Source organism: Rousettus aegyptiacus, unplaced genomic scaffold, assembly GCF_014176215.1.
Source record: "Rousettus aegyptiacus isolate mRouAeg1 unplaced genomic scaffold, mRouAeg1.p scaffold_m13_p_2, whole genome shotgun sequence".
NCBI lineage: Eukaryota > Metazoa > Chordata > Mammalia > Chiroptera > Pteropodidae > Rousettus > Rousettus aegyptiacus.
In genome coordinates, this window is record NW_023416295.1 from 11,391,308 (window position 1) to 11,413,211 (window position 21,904).

Below are 21,904 nucleotides of genomic sequence, written 5' to 3' on the forward strand. Positions count from 1 at the left end.
GTCTCTGAGCGCTGGCCCGCTCGCCGCGCAGGCGTAGTGGGCCTGACTCGCCATGCCGACTGTCAGCGTGAAGCGCGATCTGCTCTTCCAAGCCCTGGGTCGGACCTACAGTGAGTGTCGGCCGCATAGCCTGAGCACTGTGGCTCTCCTTGGAGGCTGGGACCCCCACCTCCGAAAAGGGTATTGTGGCAACGATCGTGCAGCCCGGCATGTTTTGGCCTCGGGCGGTCGGGAAGGGAGGGTGCTGACCCCCCGAGCGCCGGGCCTGGGTGAATAACGTAGCCTCGAGGGACCGGTCTCACTGCGGCAGCCTTTGCATCATCTGCACGTGCCTGGCTCGCCATGTAGTTCGTTCAGGGATCTCGCCTGGAGCGCATACTGCGTGCCTGGTGCCAGGGGACAGATTAAGGATGGAGCCCTGGGTTGCATCCCGAGTGTAACTGATTGAATGTAATAAGGACAGGATGGGAACTGCGGTTTTCATATACCCTCTCAAAGACCACTTCCTGTTCCCAAAGCTATTCCCGTGTTTCCCCCATGTTTTGTTATAGCAGATCTCCACTTCCAGGGACTAAAGTCTGTATTATCTGTTGCTGTATAACAAATTACTCCAGCACGTAGACGTATGAAACAACTGACCTTTGTTATTTCACACAGTTTTTAAGAGGTAGGAGTCGAGGGGTGGCTTAGCTGGCTTGTTCTGGCTCGAGTCTCTCACCGTGTTGTAGTCGAGCTGTCAGCTGGGCTCAAGGCTTTGCTGGGGCATGTGCTCTCAGCTCATTCATGTGGTTGTTTCAGACCTCTGTTCACAGGAGGATATGAATGCCAGGATGCGGGGATTCCTGCTTATTTCCTGCCTTAGACAAGGGTACCCCCACCAGAGACCTAGGACTCATTTAGGCCCCTGCTAGTTTCAGGTGTACAACAATAGTGATTAGACATATACCCTGCCACCATTCTTTAAAATGCAGATGTAATCATGCTTTTTGCTCAGCTGAAAATACTTTCAGTTTAACTGCCCAGTTCTTGCAGGCAGGAAAGAGGGCAAATCCCTTGGCTTGTCATGACTTGACTTCTGTCTCCTTGTTCCTGTATCTCTTCCTAACGTGAACTTTAATGTTTCATCCATATTGAACTTTCCGCATACTGTGCCATACCGTTATCTCACTCCCCACGATCTCTGACTAATGAACTCATCCTTTCCATGAGGGTTTAGTTGACCCCAAGTGGAGCTGATTACTTCCTTTGTGCCACCTCTGTACCTCGCACTCAACTATATTTACACTTCTGGTTTCTGTATTAGAGTAGGAAGTAGTTAATGCAGGAATTGTGTTTTATTTATCTTTGCAGCCCTGGCACATAGTACAGAGGCTGGCATATAGTAGGTGTTCAACAAATGTTAAATTGAAGGTCAGTGTCAGGATCAGGAATCTTAAGACCAGCTTTTCACTTGACTATACTGGTAGTGATGGTTTGTGTTTGATTTTTGGTAATGAGAAGATCCTGAAAATGCTGTATTGAGTAGCAGTGCACAATAGAACAAAATTTAAAAATGGGGAAGAGAACTGTTTATTATTGTAGACCTACTACTTTTCAGGGTACTCTGCCAGGCCCATTATCTGTATGAACTCATTTAAATCTTTCCAACAGTTGGCATGCTATATAAATAAATGGCTGTAAAATGCTACTTTATGGATGAGGAATTTTGATTCACTTTATGGATGAGGCATAGGAATTAGAAAGTTTACGCGAAATGCCAAGCTCTCAGAACTAGTAAGTGGCATAGTCAGAATTCAAACTCATTGGCCAGGCTCCAAAGTCACCTCAGAGAATTTCAAATAATAGAATTTATATGACATTATTTCATTGCGTTGGGTATGTGATTTGGAGCTTAGTTTACATTCGATCCCTGCTTAATAAGTTGTTTTTCTTCTAAGTAAATATAAGCTTCCCATTAGAGGTAACCTAATTCTGTAGTTGATATTAGATATATTAGCCCTTTAATAATTTTGTGGGGTTTTTTCTTATTTTTATACTTTTTTGTTTAAGCTTTTTTTGTTTATAATGGTGATACAGGATGGCTGATATTTAGAATTCTTGGGGCAAGGCAATAAGAAACTGCAATTTATTACATATTTATGCTGATCAGATTAAAATTGGCAATCTCTTTTTTTCTAGCCGATGAAGAATTTGATGAACTATGTTTTGAATTTGGTCTGGAACTTGATGAAATCGTATGTATTGTATATTTATTTTTCAAATATTATGCATATAAGCACATTTTTCAGAGGTTTACTAGATAGTTTATCTTTGTTACTTCATAGTTAAATGTGAAACACTTGTGGGCCGTGGAGATTTCTGTGTTCTCTGTGTGAAGGGGCTAAGCTCTGGTTCTGAGAGTGTCTGTTGCTTTGCTTAAAATCTCAAAAGGAGTTCATGCTTCATTCTGTGTGCAGTCACCTCAAGGTCTCAGGCTGGTGCTGTGGAGATGCGTAGACAGACCATCTAGGTGACTCTAGAATCAGAGTGAGGGGCCTTACTGCAGGGTAACCACATGGAAAGGGGCCTGAGAGCAGTGGAAATGTTGCTGCAGCCAGAGTCACTGTCTCCCGCTCCTTCACTTCCTCTGTCCCCAGATACCATATACATTGGTCTTGTAAAATAATCTTATTTTTTGAAGAATGACCTATAAAAATGATTATGAAGTGTTTTCCTAGTCATTTGATTGTGTGATAATTAAAATATTTAAAAAGCCTTATATGCAAAATAACTAATTATGATTATGTATTAAAGACACTGTACTTATAACTGAAAAGATGAGTTTATATTTGTTTCATAATTAGTTTAATTTTTTTCTTAAGCCTTTTATCTTGATCTAGTCAGTGTTTTATACACTATAAGGTTAAAAAAATCTTCAGACTGACAAATATGTATATTGGCCTTGTTTCTGCTGCATTACTAATAGTATAGGAAGTTTTTTTTTTTAAATATTAATGAGCATCTGTATGCTTGACAAGTTGGCTGAGATTTCTGAACATTATATTCATAAGTTGCTATTAATAATTGTATTAGACCTCAAAAATTACGTTTGAGGATATGTGATGCCTAAGAGTGTTGGTCTGGGTATCAGAAAACTTGAGTAATCATTTAAGCTCCCACATTCACTGGCTTGGACAATCACATTGGCTGTCTGGGCCTCAGATAGGAGTCTCCCTGGGCCTCCTTTCCATCTGTGAAATAAGGGGTTTAGATTATATGATTCCTGTACAGCTCTCCTGACTCTGAAATTTCTGTAATCTTTGTATAAGGTTTTTGTTAGCACCGACAAACCCATTCCTCACATACCGTTTTTGCATGAATTGAGATGCTGAAAATGAAAGATTTAAGTTGCAGTGTCTTTTTTTTGCAAAGGAATTAGGCCATTTTCTATTCAGAATCCTTCATTTCTCTGGTTACCACATTTTCTCCCCTTCTTTTAGGGGTCCCTCCAGCATCCCCTATGCAGTGACTCGTCTTTCTTTGCTAAAGAATAGCAATTTTATTGAACTCTAAATTGTAACGCTTCTTCCTCGTCTCATGTCATTCTCTCATTCCCCCATGTCTTTTCTTCCCTCCTGTCCCCTCCCATTTCTCCTCCACCTGCTTCTCATTCTGTTCTTTTTCTTTTCTTTTTTTCTTTCATCTTCTGTAATTTTAAAAATATGCCTCCCAAGTTTGAGAAGCCCAGCATAGATGTGTCCCGGAGCCCGACACAGCCTCGCACAGTCCCAGCCTCGTCTGGACCTCTGGTTCCTTAGGGGTGACTTGGGTGTGTAATGGTTATTGACCAAAATGAATTTCCTGTGCAAGTGTTGACTATAATTCTTTATTTGGGCAATAATTTGGACTGCTCATTTTGTGGCAGTGGGAGGGCATCATATAAAACAAAAGCCATTACATATTTTGATAGGACTCCATCAGTTATTTTAGCAGGTTATCAGTCATAAAAATAGTGGGAGTTCAACATAAGTTTCTAGATAATTAATTTGTAAAATTAGTTAACTGTAGCATTAACAATTGGAATATAACTTTTCAGCATTTTGATTGAAAAAAATTTAAATATATTTTTAGTTCTCTGCCGTCATAAACATAGGAAACAGACTTTAACTTCATAGTTATCGTTAAGAAAGTCTGTTATTCTCTGCTATAATGTGGTGATTCTGATATTCAAAGCTTTTTGTCACTGTATTAAAAATTATTACTTTAGTATTTTTCAGTTGCCTTCATTCTTGCTGCTCGATACCTTTGCTGTCACAAGATTGCTTCCCATTGTACCGATAATCTCCTCTGATTTACACCAGAGCTTATGGTCTCCTCAGATGTTTTTGTTTTTATATGGTTACTCTCATTCTCATGTTGCTTCTAGGCTTGGGTACCCACAGGAATTAGCTTTCAGAGTCATTGCCTTATAAGAAGTTGTATTTCTTTTATTTGGTGAATCATCTTTACTTTGCCTCAGTGACACTTTTGTTTTTATTGTTGTTGCCCTATGTTCTTGGTGGTGGTTTCATTTCCTTCTATATCAGGGATGGGCAAACTACTTACAGGGCCAGATAATAAGCTTTGTAGGCTGTATGGTCTCTGTTACAACTCAGCCGTTGCAATGTGTAAGTAGCAAAAGATAATATGTAAAGGGATGGGCCTGGCAATATTCCAATAAAACTTTATTTCCAAAAACAAGTGACAGGCATGATTTGGCCATGGGCTATCATTTGTTGACCCTTGCTTTAGAAGGATTTGTGGTATTCTGGAATGAATGAAGATCCTAGCACTCTGAACTCAGTAAAAGTCATTTCTGTTATTTTTCTTATAGATATAATAAACTTATGTTCCTTTGCAGAAAAGAACACATATAATGTAGTTACCGCTTTATAGGGCTGACCACCACTTTTTCAAAAGAATTTATTTGATTTCACTTTATTTTTTGTGCTTGTTTTAGACTTCTGAGAAGGATATTATAAGTAAGGAACAAGGTAATGAAAAGGCACAGGGGGCTTCTGATGTCGTTCTTTACAAAGTTGACGTCCCCGCCAACAGATATGATCTCCTGTGTCTGGAAGGACTGGTTCGAGGACTTCAAGTCTTTAAAGAAAGGTAAGGTAATATATTTATTAAATACTTTGCCATGTTAGATTTCTTCAGCAACTCTGAGTTTCTAGAAAAAACCTCGTTGGACAGGTGCACAGTTCTGGGTTTGCACAGAGGGGTGACTGGAGAGTGAGATTCATGTAGAATGTAGCCATTTGAAACTTAGAGTATTGACTCATAGCCTTTCATTTTGGCAGCATATTTTTAAATGGAGTGGTGAATGATTTTCTGACTTTAAAAAAATTTTTTAGTGGGCTCGTGTGAGTTCTCTCAGTAACCCAATTGGAATAGGTGGTTCATTGGATTAATTAAATTTGGGGAGGAAAAGTAGAGGTGACAAAACTTTATACACTGTTTTCTTAAGATTTCTAAGGACGCTTGGGTGGATCTTTCTCATTGGAAAACTGAAGATCTTAACGATGGTCATTTAATCTTGGGCAAGTTCATTGGCCTTTCTAGTTTCAATCTTTTAATTTACAATGAAGATTTTAAGTTTGCTTCTAACCCTTCATGTAATAAATATGGAAACTAATGAATATATTAAATTGAATAAGTGGTTGAAGTGGTTAAAATTTGGGGGGTTGACTGAGTTGGTATAATAATCGATTGGTATAATTTAATCAGAATCTTATATATTAGGTTTAGAGACATTCCCTTAGAGTGTTTCCGAACCCCCCTGATTAGAATTTCTAACAGGCAAGTCATATGACTTTTATGGTCAGACAATTAGGAAAGTGACTTAAACTTTTGCTATTCAACATATGGTCGGAGGACCATCTTCATCTACTTTACCTGGGAGCTTGTTAGCATTGTAGATCTCAGCTTCCACCCAAGACCTATTGAATCAGAATCTGTGCCTTAAGAGCTTCCCCCGTTGATTGTAAGCACATAGAAGTTTGAGAAACACTGACTTAAAATAGTAGCTCGACTCCTAATAAGAATTTCCTGGACCATGCCTTCAAACTGTACATTTACCAAGCCTTTCCCTTGAATATCCTGATTTGGTAGGTCCAGATCTGTGTTTTTAAGCCTGTTTTTCTTAGGAGTTCAGAATTTCATGCTTGGAATAAAACTTTACCGTTGTTTAAACCTCAACTGATGTTGCAATGCTCCTTATACAGTTGCTTTAGTTAATGGTTTTCTAGCTTCTGCTGAGACTCCAGTGATAGGACTCTCATTACATTCTGTACTGTTTTGGGGCAACTTTAAATGTTACAAAGTTAGGTGTTTTATTATTTTTTTAAATACTCAATTCAAATTTGATTTGGTGTAACTTCAGTCAATTGTTTTAGTTCTGTTCTTTTTTTTTTTTTTTTTTTTTTTTTTACTTTCTATACCCAGAAGAGAATATAGTTAATCAAATGTTTTGGTTAATATAGAGCACATTTGTTTTAATATTGTTGTAGGATAAAGGCTCCAGTGTATAAACGGGTAGTACCTATTGGAGAAATCCAGAAATTGATCGTCACAGAAGAGGTAATAATAAGGATGAAATCTCATTTTCGTTTTGAAAACAATCTCTTTTGTGTATGTCTATAAGGTGGGGAGAAAAAAAAGAACAAAGCTGACCCAGTGTAATTTCTTTGGTCGTTTGCTAAAATGGATGTGTATTTAACCTCTAGCTCTTAAAAATTGTCAGTTTGTTTTTACCAAGAAATGAAAGAGAACAAAGGCATCCGTTTCCCATGAATAATTTTGGAAAATAACATCCAAATGTTTATTTAAAATATATTTGAGATATAATCGTGGTTTAGTAATAGAATTGAGAAGAAAAACTATAAGGGGAGATTATTTTGGTTAAAAAATATCAAGTATAAGCCCACTACTTAAAGATTAATTTTTTCTCAGTTATTTAGTAAATTTTCAGACATCTTACTGAAATGTGAATTCCATTAGTACAGTGACTTTGTCTCTCATCACCACTGTATTTCATTACTTGTTGGATGAATGAATATATACTTGTTTGAATGAAAATGTGTGACAGTATCAAGTGCAGCTAACTTTCTATTGCTAGATATTATTACAGAGAAAAGCCTTCATATTTGCCATCTCTAATGACATGATGAATTTTAGGCAGCTAAAACACGCCCTTATGCTGTAGCAGCGGTTCTCCGAAACATAAAGTTTACTAAAGATCGATATGACAGCTTCATCGACCTTCAAGAGAAATTACATCAGAACATTTGCAGGTTTGTGGTGACATCTTCTTTTCTCCTCGCCTCCCCGCCCCCGCCTCCCTCCCATCCCTTTGTCTCTCCCCTCTCTATCTTTTTTCTTTCCCTTCCTGTTTCTCTCCCTTCTTCCTTTCTTTATATACAGATTTTTTTTTCCAAAAGCTTTCTGGAGTAATTATATGTGAGAGTAACAAGAGTTTAATTTTGCTTTACCAGACAGCTATTTGTTACTGCTTACAAATAGTGTGTGCATGGAGGAATAAGAGATATGGTTTAAATGCTATATAGAGAAAAAATATCTAGTCCTAGAGATTTTCTTGGTCTTGTTTGTTAGTAGTAGTTTATACTAATAAATACTAAACCATAGTAATTTGATATATGAGCTGCCATTTTAAAGGGGAAAATTTTTTTTGAGCTTACACTGAGTTTTTGAGTATTATTATAAATTGATACAACTCGAGACTTTTAAGTGACTGAATTTTTTATTGTGTCTTTGACTTTGCTGTGTACGCCATCTCTCGTGTATAAGATTCCTAACAAGGAGAGATATAGCGAGGAAGTGGTCGAACCATGGTATCTGCTCTGAACATACTTTCCTTGAAAAATTCATTTTTATCTAAGTCACAAGGCATTTACTCACCTAATTTAACTTTAAGCCCTGTTTTATTTGGTAGATTTGGAAATCGTGAGCTTTTCCAAAGGGGAAGAATAAATCACATCTTAGTACTCTGTGTGCCAGAGTCCTTATCTGCCAGTAAATCCTGATCAGTCTTGTGAGTGAACTTTGGAAGTTTGTTTTTCAAGAAATATATTCATTTAAGTGATAACATTTATTGGCATAAAGTTTTTGTAATGTTCTTTGATTATCCTTTTAATACCTGTAGTACCTGTAGTGATACCGCCTTTTTCATTCTGTGTCTTTTTTCGCTTGATCTTCCCTGTGGCCTTGGGACGTCTCTGCGCACACAGGTGCTGATCGGTACTCAGCTGAATACTTGAGGGGGACCCTCCACGGAGCTGCAGAGCTCACTCCCTCTGTAGCTCTCTTCCCAGTACTCTGTCCATTGAACTCTGGCCCTCTTATCTCCCTCAGCTCTGTCTCTTTAAGCCAGGGAGTCCTCTGGGCCCCAGCTCACCTTCTTCCCCCTTTCCTGCCCTGCAACTTGGAAACCCTTTCAGGCAGTAAACTGGGGCAATCTGGGGCTCACCTCACTTGTTTCCTGTCTCTCAGGAATTGCTGTCCTTCATTGCCTGATATCCAGTGCCAGCCATGAAAACCATTGTTTTATATATTTGCCTCTTAAATGGTTGTTTCAGGCAGGAGAGTAAGTCCAGTCTCTGTTACTCCATCTTGGCTGGAAATGTCCACTGAACTTTTTGCTTCAGTTATTTTACTTTTCATCTCTAGAATCCATTTGGTTCTTTTTTAAAAAGTTGCTCTTTTTCTGCTCATATTTCCTTATATTTTCATTACGTGTCTGTTTTTCCCATAATTCTTGAACAGTTTTTTTTTTTTTTTTTTGTCCTAGCACCTTTGACAATCTGGGTGACCTTAGCACTCTGTTTCTTCTCACATCCACAGCTTTTTGACTGCATATAAAACCTATGTTATAGAAGGTGCTCCTGATTTTGTTCTGTTTCTCGGAGGTGTGGTCTTGTTCTTCCAGGCAAAAGCGTGGGTATTTGGCTAGACTCAGACTTGAAACACTCTGCAGTTGGCAGCCCCTGAATTTGCTCCCAGTCCTTTCAGTTTTCACCTGCTGCCTTTTCAGAGCAGTGCTTTAAATTTTTCGTCTGTGTAATAAATAAAATCTTGGTTTTAACTGTTTTTAGTTTTCATAGCTATATATTTGGGATAGTAATCTTTTTTCTGTACACATATTGCAAAGCTTTTCTATCACTGTGTCTTTTGGCATTGGGGGTCTTTTGGATAAATAGTTTCAGTTTGGCTCGTCACATTTATCATGTTATCAGTCTTCTTATGTGAACTTTATTTTGTGTCTAGCTTAAGAAGGGGAATCTTATTTCAGAGCTTTAAGCATTGTAATCCTATATTTTCTTCGAATAATTTTTATGGTTTCTTTTATGTGTGTATATGTTTGTCTCTTGTTTTTCAAAATGCATAGCTCCTTGATTCATCTGGAATTTTTTTTGCAATTCGTTTGAAGTTGAAATTTAGTGATATTTTGAGGTACGGTTTTAGGATTAAGGGACCAATATTAATACCTAAGAAAGCACAGACTTTCTTACCCAAGGGTTTGTCCATCGTTAATTTATCTAAACTTAACAAACCATGTATATTTTTCAACCTGTGTTAGTTCTGGGGTTACCTTCCATGAGCCTGTAACTCATTGAGTAAAGTAACACTTTTTTTTTCTCATCCTTGTCAACAATATTATTCAGTTCAACTATATTTATTAAAGATTTAGTCGCTGGCCTTAGAGGCTGACCAATATTGGTTTCCTACAAATTTTAAAAACTATTTCATAGTTCATATAACAGACTTTAATAAAATCTTGATAACTAATGTAATTCATTTGTTTGGTAGATACACGTGATTATGCATAAGTATGCAAATGTATGTCCACATACATCTAAAACCAACTTACGGCATCCTAAGAACATTACATTCTGACCAAGTTTCTCTTTTTAAATTGCCCGATGGAAAGTTTAGAGACAAATTTGTGAACCTCTGCGTAAGATGGTGGACCTTTAGATTCTAATTGAGTATTAATATCATTCCTGGCTCTGTTTTACACCCCCTACTTTTAGTTCTTTCTCTCCTAATTTGTAACTTACTGTAAATTTCTAAAATACCTTACATCCTTTGCAGATAAAGTGGAGAACAAATGACATTAATTGCTTTTGAACTTTCCATGCACGTTAAACTTTAAATGTAATTCACAATTCTTAAAAGTAATTTTTATCCATTATTAAGGTAATATAGCTGTGTGACAGAAAATTTAGGAAAATACAGAAAAGCCAAAAAATAAAGCATTTTGGTACTTTAATAAAAAGTTTATGTGTGCTTGAGGACACTAAGGGGAAATGAAGTTAGAGAAAGAGGGAGTGTCGACCTTGAAAACATTAAGTAGCATTGCTTAGGAAAGCGTAGCGACAAGGAATACACGTCAGCTGCTGACTTCATGTTTTCAGTAGCTTCGTAATTCCTCATTGCTTTTGATGGTTGTGAGAATATGTTGCTTATACTCCCCTAAAGATGTCATACAGCAACAGGCAATTTTAGGGAAGTGTCTAAAAATAATTTTTAAAAACCTATAGTCTGTGTTATCTTTAGAATTTCTGCTTCGGAATAGTCAAATCTTCTTTCCTGTGTCTCTCTCCCCCTCTCATCATTTAGGAAAAGAGCATTAGTTGCTATTGGTACCCATGATTTGGACACTTTGTCAGGCCCATTTACTTACACTGCGAAGCGACCTTCAGATATCAAATTTAAACCTCTAAATAAGACGAAGGAGTACACAGCCTGTGAACTGATGAACATCTACAAGGTAAGTGTTCTTTTACATCATGCAGTAGCTCTACCTAAATCACGAAATTTCTTCAAAGTCTGGTCTTGGAGTTAGAGAAATGTAATGAGTGCTTTAAAAAAAAAATAGCAGGGTCTGAGCTCCAACCCAGAGATACTGATTATTTGATCTAAAGAGAGGCTGGGAGTAGTTTAGTTTTGTTTATTATTACGTTTTTATCCTCTTTGATGATTTTAATGTACAGCCAGGATTGAGACCCACTGAAGTAGACCATGGCACATGGTAATATTTATTTGAGTATAATGCAAGGATAAGGAACAATAAGTTTAGCCAGTTTTGGGGGATGAGGGACACAGGCTATTACAGAGTGCCCACCTCCCATTGTTATCATGTTAGAGTTCAGCAGTGAAAATGAATTCAGTAGTCACTTTAAATTGCACATAATAAATAAAAGTAGTGGGTAGCATTTGAAAAAAAGCAGCCATTATCCTTGGCCTTTGTCAGTGATTTCTTCTGATTTATCCGAATAGTTTTTGTGATGGTGTGCTTTATTTGGGATGATCCGGCCTTACCAGGGCAAATTTATTTTCATTTTTGAAAAATAGCTCAATTGTGTTCTTATTTCTCTCCAGCAGGAGATGAGACTCTATGAGGATATTGAGATACTAATTCATATTAGAAACTTTTATAAGCTTAGAACTTTCTATAATTTGGAGCCGTTTGGTTTTCTGAGCCCTCCCCCATTTTTTTATACTAGGTAAACTAGTTACATTGATAGAAATAAAAAATTAATTTCGTTTGACTTAATTTCTTTCAGAATGACAATCACCTTAAACAATACTTACATATCATTGAAAATAAACCCCTGTACCCAGTTATCTGTGATAGCAATGGTGTTATCCTTTCAATGCCTCCAATTATCAATGGTGAGTTATTGCTTAGCATCAGATTTTTTGCTGTCTCTTTTCATTCTTCAGCGTTTCTATAGAATTCTCAATAGACTTGGCCGAATTAAATAACTTGGTCTGAGAATCTCAAGTCTTTTGTAGATTTTATTGTAATGGTTCTTTTTATTCATTTATTTAACAACATTTTACTTGGGATTTTTTTTACAATTTATAAATGCGTTAATATGTATGTATAAGTTTATAAATACTTTCCGATGCCGGTCTCTGGATTCTGTTATATTCTTCCAAAGGGTGTTGATGTTTAGGTTTTAGCAGGTAATTCACTTGGTTAAAGTCAAAGTCAAATTCTGTTTTGCCTGCTATTTTATAGTTAAACTAAAGCTTTCAAACTGAATTTTACCCTCTTAACTCCTTTCTGAAGTCTTTTTGATAAGGAAACATGAATGAGTTTATATGATTTAATGATGTTGAAGCTGTAGGTATTTGCTTTTCTGGAGGTGAGAAGGGGGTTAGTTGATTCACGATTAGAAGGAGAGTCTTTGCCATCTTGACATCTTAGTCTACAGTGGCTAAGAACCTAGGCTTCAGAGTTAGCCAGAGCCAGGTCCAAGTCTTATTAGCCCTGCTGCTTATTAATACCTGTGATCATGGTCAGTGAGCTTCATCTCTGAATCTTAGTTGTCCTGCCGACAGCTCTGTCTCAGAGTCGTGGTGAAGATGAGATGAAGTGACCTCGGCTAAGAGCTTAGCATAGCACCCAACACACTGCATGCACTCAGTAAGGCGTGTTATTATTTTATCTTTATTTTCTAGCCTCAATGGGGCCTGAAAGTTGTATATCACCTTACTTTGAGATGTTAGTTTATATTGTATTTTAAATTAAAATGTACTTCGTTTTTAGAGCTTTTAAGTACACTTATATTTCTGAAACTGATTGTTTTGTTATTGTTGTTTTATGTTTGTTGTAGGAAACCATTCCAAAATAACAGTAAATACTAGAAATGTATTTATCGAATGCACAGGAACTGACTTTACTAAGGTAAGTAAACCTTTTTTTTTTTTTTTTTTGGTGCTGTCAGACAGAACAGATTTTACTTCTGGACCAAGACTATGTGACCAAACTTTAAAATATTTATTTCAAAGGTGGGAATGTATTTTAGAAATTTAGAAAATTAGATATAGGTGTTCTGTACTTTGTCATTCAATCGACAAATGTTTAATGAACACCTACCGTCTTCCTAGTGCTGTGAATTTAATAATGAACCTGTTTCTTGACTTCAAGGAACTCATAGTCTAGTGGGAGAATTAGCGATATGCCTAATCGTAAAACAGAATGGGATAAGTATTGTAATGTATCAATTATTTATCTTGGTTGGCTTAATTTAAGTGCTGAGTAATTTGGTACCTTTGTGTACATGGTAAAAAAATTTTTTAAAACAAACTGTCTATAAAGAAGTTTTATTTAGCAGATTGATACAGGGTTTATGCACACAATGATATCTAGAATATGGAGAATACTAGTTGTTCACTCACTTTTAGCCACAACGCAGATTTGATTGGTATGGAAGTTTTTTTCTGCAGCATATAATTTCTTTATACAAGTAAGGAAGTCATAGAGCAGTTTAAGAAAGGTAAACTTAAATGGCAGGAGAAGGCCGGAGTATAGAAGTAGGACCAATAATGCCATTCACTGATACCTTACAGAATTGGTGTCCATCGTTAGGCCTTTTATTTATAACTTTACATACTATATTTGCCTTGAAAAATATTGTCAGGTTAATGTTCCTATTAAAAACTTTTTTTTTAAATTCATACATTAGCAGACCTTGGAAGTCTTCTTGAAGCTTGATATAAAGTAAGGTATATATAAAAGCAAAGCATATATCCCAATAAGGTTATTGTATTTTTTTTAAGCATTTTTTTTTTTCCAATTAAAATTTAACAAATCTCTGTGGCCGTCATTGTGTGTCAGGCATTGTTCGTTGTTACACGTATACACACATACACGCGCACACACAGACGCATATACAATCCTTGTGATAACTAAATGTGATAGGAACTTTATTACCTCCTCTTAACAGATGAAACTAGGGTTCAAAGACAGTAGGTAATTTGCAGAGCCAGACTGCTAGTAAGGGGCAGAGCCATGAGTCAGATCTGGCTGCAGAGACTTGTGAGATTGATAAGGTTTACTGCCCTAGTTAGTCATATGTGTGTCTCAAAACCTGGTGAACCCAAAGGGGTGGCCGGGGGAGAGGAAGTAACTGATTTGTCTCAGTCATGTATTGCAGCTCTAGGAGAACCGAATAAACGCGGAACACCTGAAAATAAGGGCAGGCCTACATTAGCCTGTGTTGATTCCACTCTCTTTTTTAGAATTATATAAAGGTTCATTTTTAGATGTTTAGGGACTATATTATATTAAATATTATTCATTTCCATCTGAGTAAAGAGATATATGCGTATTTGTAGATTAGCATAATATTTGTCTTTTTCCTTTGCAGGCAAAAATAGTTCTTGATATTATTGTTACCATGTTCAGCGAATATTGTGAGAACCAATTTACGTAAGTTCATTTGGCACCTTTATTGATGGCCTGTTGTTCTAAAGGCAGAGCTACATATAAAGATGAAACGGTTTTCCTGTAACTGGAAAGTATAATCTCTTTAAGGAGCTAAGACAGGTACAGAAATAATTTATAAAATAAAAAAGTGATCAGTGCTCTAAAAGTTTCAGTGACGTTCTGGCTGTTTGTAAGGGCAAATTACTGCCTCCTGAGGCAATCTAGGCAGATCTTCTGAAGGCCGTGACATTTAAGCCGTGTTTAAGGATCATTGAATTTGAGGATGTCAACATGGAGGAACAGCAAAAGGGAGAGCTAAACAAGGGTAGAGAAGCATTTGGAAGATCAAGGATCCCATTTATATAGCAATAAGATTATTGTAATTTAAAAAATTTATTTAACAGACCTATATGGCCCTTGCCATATACCAGCATCATAGTTTATTCTAGAATATTAATTATAATTCAAAATAAATGTATTACAGTAGAATGCGGGACAGATTTTATGGGCAACATCAGTTGCTGCGTTTTTCTTTGATTCGCGCTTTAGTGGTTGTGTCGGTCAGTTTTCATTGTGTAACACACCACTCTGGTAAAGCCTGGCCCGGGTTTATCACTCACTCGGTGAGGAGTCCATGGGGAGGATGTACAATTTGCAGTATTGGGAAATAACCATATCAGGTGGGTGCTACCCAAAGGGACATGGGAGCCATAGGCGAAGGAACGGTAATGTTGTATTTAGAGGGATTAATCCAAGCAGCACCGTTGGAATGTGAATAGTTTGGAGTGTTGAGCTACAGTTTCAGAACAAGTGAAAAATTTGTTAACCATACGCATTTCTAAAATTTATGGACCCTTTTTTAATTTTTTCAGGGTTGAAGCAGCTGAGGTAGTTTTTCCTAATGGAAAATCGTATACCTTTCCAGTAAGTATTTAAGAAGTGACTTGATGATGACGATGACAATAATAATAATAATAATAATAATAATAATAATAATAATGGCTTTAGAGTGCTTGTGGTCTCTCGGTCCATCCATCCACCCACATGCCAAGCCCTAGATATGCGTTAAATGGATTTAATCTTCACATTAACCCCGTGAAGGTGGGTGCTTTTATTATGCCCTATCGTAGATGGAGATACAGAGACCTTGAGATGTTAAAATAGCTTGCCTGTTAGTGTTAAATGGTACAGCTAGGATTTAAGCCCTGACCGACAGTTCAACTTCAGCTCTCAACACATTGCATTATACCACAGTATTACATGGTCATGATTTCTGAGATTTATTCTCTTATTAACTAGTTAACTGGTAATCTATAGTCTCACCCCTTGTAAGATTGCTCAGCCCTCCAAACCTAATGAGTGTGTCCACATTTGAATTAACAGTTGCTAAGGGCCATCACTAATAACTAGTAACTAATAGCTCCAAATGTATTTCCAGGACTGATTTAGTGGTAAGCACAATTATATAGGATCTTGAAGATACAGAATCTTGGCAAAAAATCTAAATGAACATTATTATCTGTGTTTTTTTTTTCCCAAGATGGCTTTATAAATATGAAGATGGCATTTTAATATATGACATGGCCATTTTAATGTATTGACAGTATTCCAGTCATTTGGTTGTGGTTCTGATTCAGTGAGGCTATTTTTTGATGAGCTCTTTTTCTTTGAATTTTATACTGTTCCTGTTATTTATAAAGTGAATCAGAGCCTAATAATTCCTAGTAATTTTGCTAGATTGAGGAGAAAGAGAATCCAAGACCATGGGCACAGAGACCAGAAGAATTTGTGGCCATTTATACAGTTTACTACAATGTAGATGGGATTAGCCAGAGATAGCTTTTTTAGTCTTTTAAAATAATGTCTAGTTTGAAAAAGTTTCTTTTTAATATGAAGAATTGTCAGGTGTTAAAAGTGAAATACATACTTTGGGAAGAAAAAGAGAAATGTTAAAATTTAGTTCTCATGTAGATAATTTTTTGAAGTCATTAATATTGTAAAAAGCTTTTATAAATTTGAAATGGCTTTCTGTAAAGGAATACTATATCAGTGTTAGACCATTTGTTAATTTCTTTCTTTCTAAATTTAAACTAGAACAGCTCGTAGATTGTCCTCTCAGGAAAAAATGATCTTTGGAGGAAATTGATTCTTTCTTACATGAAATAGCATATTTTTCCAAATACTTCAAAAGTTCTTTCCTAGTCTTCTGTTATTTCATATAAAAGAATAGAGTTTGGAATAAGAGAGCTAGAAGAAGAGAAAGTGTTAGGTAGTCAGAGAGAGTCATGGTTAATGGTGTGAGCTTTGAAATTAAGCTACCTGAAGTTGTTTATTCATTAATTTGTTCATTTGTTGCTTCATGAATGCTTATATTCATTAACTATATACCAAGTGCTTATTATCTAAAAAGCATTTTTCCAAGCACTGGGAATATAACAGCATCAGAGTTTAGCAACTTAACCATCATTGTGATCTGGGTCTCGTTATTAATCTAAAACTCAGATTCCTTGTCTGTAAATTGAGAATACTAACAGTATCTGTTATGAGGGTTAAGATTATCTTGAAAGTGCCTTGTGCTGTTTAGGTCATAATAGCTATTCAGTAAAAATTTGCTATTACTGTTGCAAGCATCAGCACCCAGTCCACTGCTTCCCAAAGTCTAAAGTGCATTCTCATCACCTGGAGCTCTTGATAACATTCAGTTTCAGATTCGGTAGGTCTGGTGTAACTGCCACTAGCTATGAAGGCCTGAGAGTCTGCATTTCTAACAAATACTCAGGTGGCGATGACGCTTCTGCCTGAGAGTTGCATTTTGAAGAGCAAGGCTCTGGCTCATCGTTTTTACCTGAGTCCAAACTGGTTTTTAAATTTATAGCCTTTTTGCTAGTGGCAGTTATATTTTTAAGAGTGATTAGCGATAAGAAATATTCATACAGATGCTCCAAAGGTGCTGAAAAGTCTGGATTTTATGTGAATTTGTTCCTGCCTGACATGGTAGAGTTACATATTGTTCAAAGGCCTGTGAGTGCCAATTCATGAGATGCTCCCCGCAGGGCCGTCTCCTGGAGCTGCTTGACAGCTACAACTGGGAGTATGGTTGAATCTCCCCACCCAGAAAAATGAAAGGAATGTTTTTATAATACTTCTGGACTTAGTATGAGTGATAGTACATTGTGACATGAATTATTTTATCTTATTCATAAACACCCGCTTACATGAGATGATGCTAAAAATTTTCAGCAGGATTCACAAGCATTTTATAAATGACATAATATACCAATGTTTTATTGAAGAGAATGGTGACTGACCATCTAAAAGAGAAGAATGTTAGGCATTTTATATTATTTCTGGGAAGTTCAATCGTCTAACAAGTAGAATGTTCATAGATGAATATAATGTAGCAAATATATTCCTCTATAATAATGTTCTGAAACACCAAGTTTATTTTCAATGTAAGGGTAATGAAACTGACGATGAGTTCAAATAGAGTGTAATGCTGTATCTGATGGGAATGATTTAAGCTTCTCAAACTCTTTCTCTTAAGGAACTGGCTTACCGAAAGGAGATGGTGAGAGCCGATCTAATTAACAAAAAAGTTGGAATCAGGTATGCTCTGGAAACTTGATTTATTTATTTACAGTGGAGATAGTTCAAGGATGAAGTGCACACAAGACTATTTAATTTTTCCTGACAGAGTGCATGGAGAGGGTTTTGATATCCCCTCACAGTAAGTTAAGTGACGATGGACTATCAGGATGTCTGGTGTCTAAGGGAATTCAAAAAGAAAGGTTACTTCAGGTAGTTGCATATTTTCAAATGAAATATAAACATGTTTTAAATAATGCAGTGAAGTTTATGGTTTGTGCATTCCTATTTCAGAGAAACTCCAGAAAATCTTGCTAAGCTTCTGACCAGGATGTACTTGAAGTCAGAAGTCATTGGCGATGGGAATCAGATTGAGATCGAAATCCCTCCGACCAGAGCTGACATTATCCATGCGTGTGATATTGTGGAAGACGCAGCTATTGCTTACGGATATAACAACATTCAGATGACTCTCCCGAAAACATACACCATAGCTAATCAAGTAAGGTTGCACCCTTAAGTAAACACGCCTTATTGTTAGAAACGGATTGTTGGATGCCAGGAAGGTTTTGAGAAAACCAGAACATAGGAATTAGGAACTATTTGGACATGCTCTGCTGTGAGAGGCATTTACTGTGGAGAGGATACAAAACAGATGCCCAGTTGATTAGAGTGAGTCGAAAACCTGTGATGACTAGTTCTTTGAAGAAAAGCAGGTTTTGAGTGTGGAGCCCTTGTTGAATTTCTAACGGGAGATTCATTCTCTTAACCTGGGCCTGGAGGCAGACGCTGTGTGCAGGAGAGATGAAGGTGGGGGCGGGGGGTGGGTAGTACATCTAGGAGTGTTGGGGTGCTAGGTGCTATGAGGGTGTGGGAGGTAGGACTAGGAGTATTGGGGTGGTGGGGCGGGTGGGAAAGGGTGGCGCCAGCAGGATGTTGTTGAGGATGGCAGGGTGGTTTGCTTTTGACATGTGCTGTATAAATCTCTTTTTTGAAAGCAGGAAATTTCATTGCGGTGAAATAAAGTGAGAAAAATTTCTTTCCAGTTTCCCCTCAATAAGCTCACAGAGCTTCTGCGACACGACATGGCAGCCGCTGGATTCACTGAGGCGCTCACCTTTGCTCTGGTATGCTGTCTCTGCCCAGCTGGTTGTTTACTTGGAAGCTCTGAATTATTTATCCTGTGATTTCTTGTATGAATTATTTTATAAAATCCAGACTGCTAAAATTTCCAGGTTTTAGAAGAATAGCTTTGTTTTTTGAGATTGTACTATTTCTAGTAAAGAAATGTTGGACGATTTTTTAAGTCTCAGAAAAACATGAAGGACTAGAAAAGTGTCTAAAATGACAGATGACAACATATTTTATAGTTTTATGTAAATGTTGAGGGTTCACAATGAATTTTACAAGCAACTTTCTGTTAGAATCGTTCGCCTTTATTTGGTCATGGCTGTCTGTGTCCACCAGCCCTAGTTACGGGCTTGGGGACTATTAACTTATTTCCACAATAGACTTGTGTCTTTATCTTCAAATATGTTCACAAACATTTGCTTTGAGTTGAAAAGCTGACATAAAAGGCCTAAATCAGAAAATGAACTTTATTACAAAATCGGAATAAAATCCCCTCCCCCACCAGACTGACCGTTTGAAAAGTGTAAAATGTGCGTGCAGTTCGTAGTTCTCTTTTCTCTCCTGCCGAGCATTTCTATGGTGCCGACAGTGTAGCTCTTGAGTATTCAGGTAACTTTGAACTTAATGATGTAGGGCAAAAGCCAAACCAAAGACGACTGAAAAATCCGCGTCTCTTTTTCCCTCGACCCAGTTCTGCCCCGAAATTCTCAATCCTTGAGAGGATACACAGAAGGCACTAGTGAGAATCGCTCCCCGTACACGGAGGGTTGGTAAGGAGATGAGTCTCTCGCAGTTACTGCATTAAGCATTTGTAATCCATAGGCTGGCAACACCAGAAGGGACCTTACAGGTTTAGTTCAGCACCTTCATTTTCCTGAATCAGCAGTCATTATTAGTTCATCAGCACTTATGGTGCCTCTGTTACATGCCGGGCGCTGTACCAATGAGGGAGCCCGAGGCCAAGAAAAGATGACAAGCACCTAACAGCGTTTCCCCAGACAGCAGGAGAGCCATGAGCAGAATCTTGGCCTTTTGGCTTCTGTTATCCCATCCCGTGTGTGCCTGGCTCGCAGGACCCTGGCATCATGTGCATACACTTGGCTGTATGCAGTTGTGAGCACCAGTGAGGTCATGTAACATGAAGCACAAAAAATAGCATCGAGAAATGTATTTTGTTTTTTAAGTGATACAGACTTTGCTTTTGTAGCTGTGCCCCAGGCATCTCGGGGGAGCTCACGCTCTGCCTCCCGGCTAGTAGCCGCTATGCAGTTTATCCTGTGCTGAGGGCTTTATGATTTCATCTCTCGGTGCAGCCCGGTGAAATAGGTGTCCTGTCTCATGCAGCGGTTAATTGGGGGACCGTACCCACTCCACTCAGCAAGTCGGCTGTGGACCAGGGATTTCAGCCCAGGTCCGTCTTTACCCAAGGCCAGTGCCTGAACTGTCCCACCGAAAGTGCCAGTCAGTTCAGTTGTCCATAGTCACGTCAGCACATTGGTTATCACCAGGGGTGAAGATGGGAAGTGCTGGAGAGTTTCAGATGCATAATAATAGTTCTTTAGGAATTTCAACATTATAAGGATTTATGAAGTTCCATGCTGTCTAAGCAAAGCTCCATAGCACATCTGGGCGTTGGTCCCGCCATGCCGGGGTGTGGCTTCAGAATCCCTCCCAGGAAAGCGTGGCGGAAGTCTTTAAAACTGGCATCAGTATAAAGTGAATCTAAACTCTTTTTTTTTCCTGAGTGACATACAGTCCTTGACCATTTCGTAGAACAGTGCAGTGAGCAATATCACTTCATGCTGGAAGATTGTACAGGACTCAGATGGTACATCAGTTTTCATGTGAAGTTTTAAACTCTTTTGAGAAATTAGCATTATTATATGTGACAATTGTTTGTTCTTAGTAATGATTTATGAACTATCATTAATATTTTTTTGGATCATTTAGTTTGTGCCAAGCACTTTATTTGCATTGTCCGTTAGACTTGCCGTGTCTAACAGTAAGTTTTATTTTCACAACTTCTACCTGCCATCTGGTTTTTGAGGGGGACAAGTGTCTCTCTCGTTTTGGTGGATGAGTGCTTAGCAGTATATTCATTACCAGAGCTTTGTCGAGCACGTGTGCGCAGAAGTTAACTGATACAGTGGAAGGGACATTGGGCAGTTTAGGCCACTTCTGCTCTCTGTACTACCGTCCTGCCACAAGTCAGTGTGGATTTAGCAGAAATTACAATGGCGGTCAAAACAGAAAGCCGGAGGAGCACCAAAGAGGCAGAGAATACTGAAGAGGGAGCCGTGAGGGATATTTTAACGGAAGAGGAGGAGGAGATGTCTTGTAAGTAGAGCGGTAGGGGGATGGCAGCAACCAGGACAGGAGCGTCTGTCGGGAAAGGCAGGGGGAAGTATAGGGTTCAGGGAATGGTAGAGAGTCGGAGATTAGTCCGGTAAGGTAAGTGGGGAGAGTTTGGAAAGGCCCTGGGTATAGATTACACCACCATCTTCATGTGGAAAATTTACTTTAGCTCTGGATCGTGGCTGGAACTCATCGTCAAGTAACAATGTCGAATTGCATCGGCTGTGGGCCTGGGTTAATTGTGCACGTTTATTCTTGATTTATTCTCATCTCACTGATTTGTACAGAGAATCGTCATTGCTATGAGACCTTCGGTTTACTTACAGCATTAAATACTTTTTCTATTAAATTTGGTCATCACTCTTCCATATTGACCTATTTCGTATGTATTTCTTAGTGCTCTGAAGAAGATATTGCCGATAAACTTGGTTTGGATATCTCTGCAACAAAGGCAGTTCACATCAGTAATCCTAAGACAGCTGGATTTCAGGTAAGAATTTTAAGTAGATAAGAATTTGATTAAAAACTGAGAGGCAGAACATGAGTTGTATAACATCTCTTCAGTGATTA

General features: G+C 37.8%; 1 protein-coding gene across 1 annotated transcript in view; it reads left to right on the forward strand.

Moving 5' to 3' along the window:
• Positions 1 to 21,904, forward strand: part of FARSB (phenylalanyl-tRNA synthetase subunit beta) — a 57,653-nt gene continuing 35,749 nt past the window's right edge. Inside the window, exons 1-14 of the mRNA XM_016156742.2 lie at positions 1 to 110; positions 2,179 to 2,234; positions 4,979 to 5,133; positions 6,534 to 6,603; positions 7,201 to 7,316; positions 10,663 to 10,813; positions 11,610 to 11,718; positions 12,669 to 12,739; positions 14,205 to 14,266; positions 15,136 to 15,187; positions 17,808 to 17,869; positions 18,143 to 18,350; positions 18,895 to 18,975; positions 21,732 to 21,824. Of these exons, the coding sequence (XP_016012228.2) occupies positions 53 to 110; positions 2,179 to 2,234; positions 4,979 to 5,133; positions 6,534 to 6,603; positions 7,201 to 7,316; positions 10,663 to 10,813; positions 11,610 to 11,718; positions 12,669 to 12,739; positions 14,205 to 14,266; positions 15,136 to 15,187; positions 17,808 to 17,869; positions 18,143 to 18,350; positions 18,895 to 18,975; positions 21,732 to 21,824 (1,344 nt within the window). The 5' untranslated portion in view covers positions 1 to 52. The remainder of the gene's footprint in view (positions 111 to 2,178; positions 2,235 to 4,978; positions 5,134 to 6,533; positions 6,604 to 7,200; positions 7,317 to 10,662; positions 10,814 to 11,609; positions 11,719 to 12,668; positions 12,740 to 14,204; positions 14,267 to 15,135; positions 15,188 to 17,807; positions 17,870 to 18,142; positions 18,351 to 18,894; positions 18,976 to 21,731; positions 21,825 to 21,904) is intronic.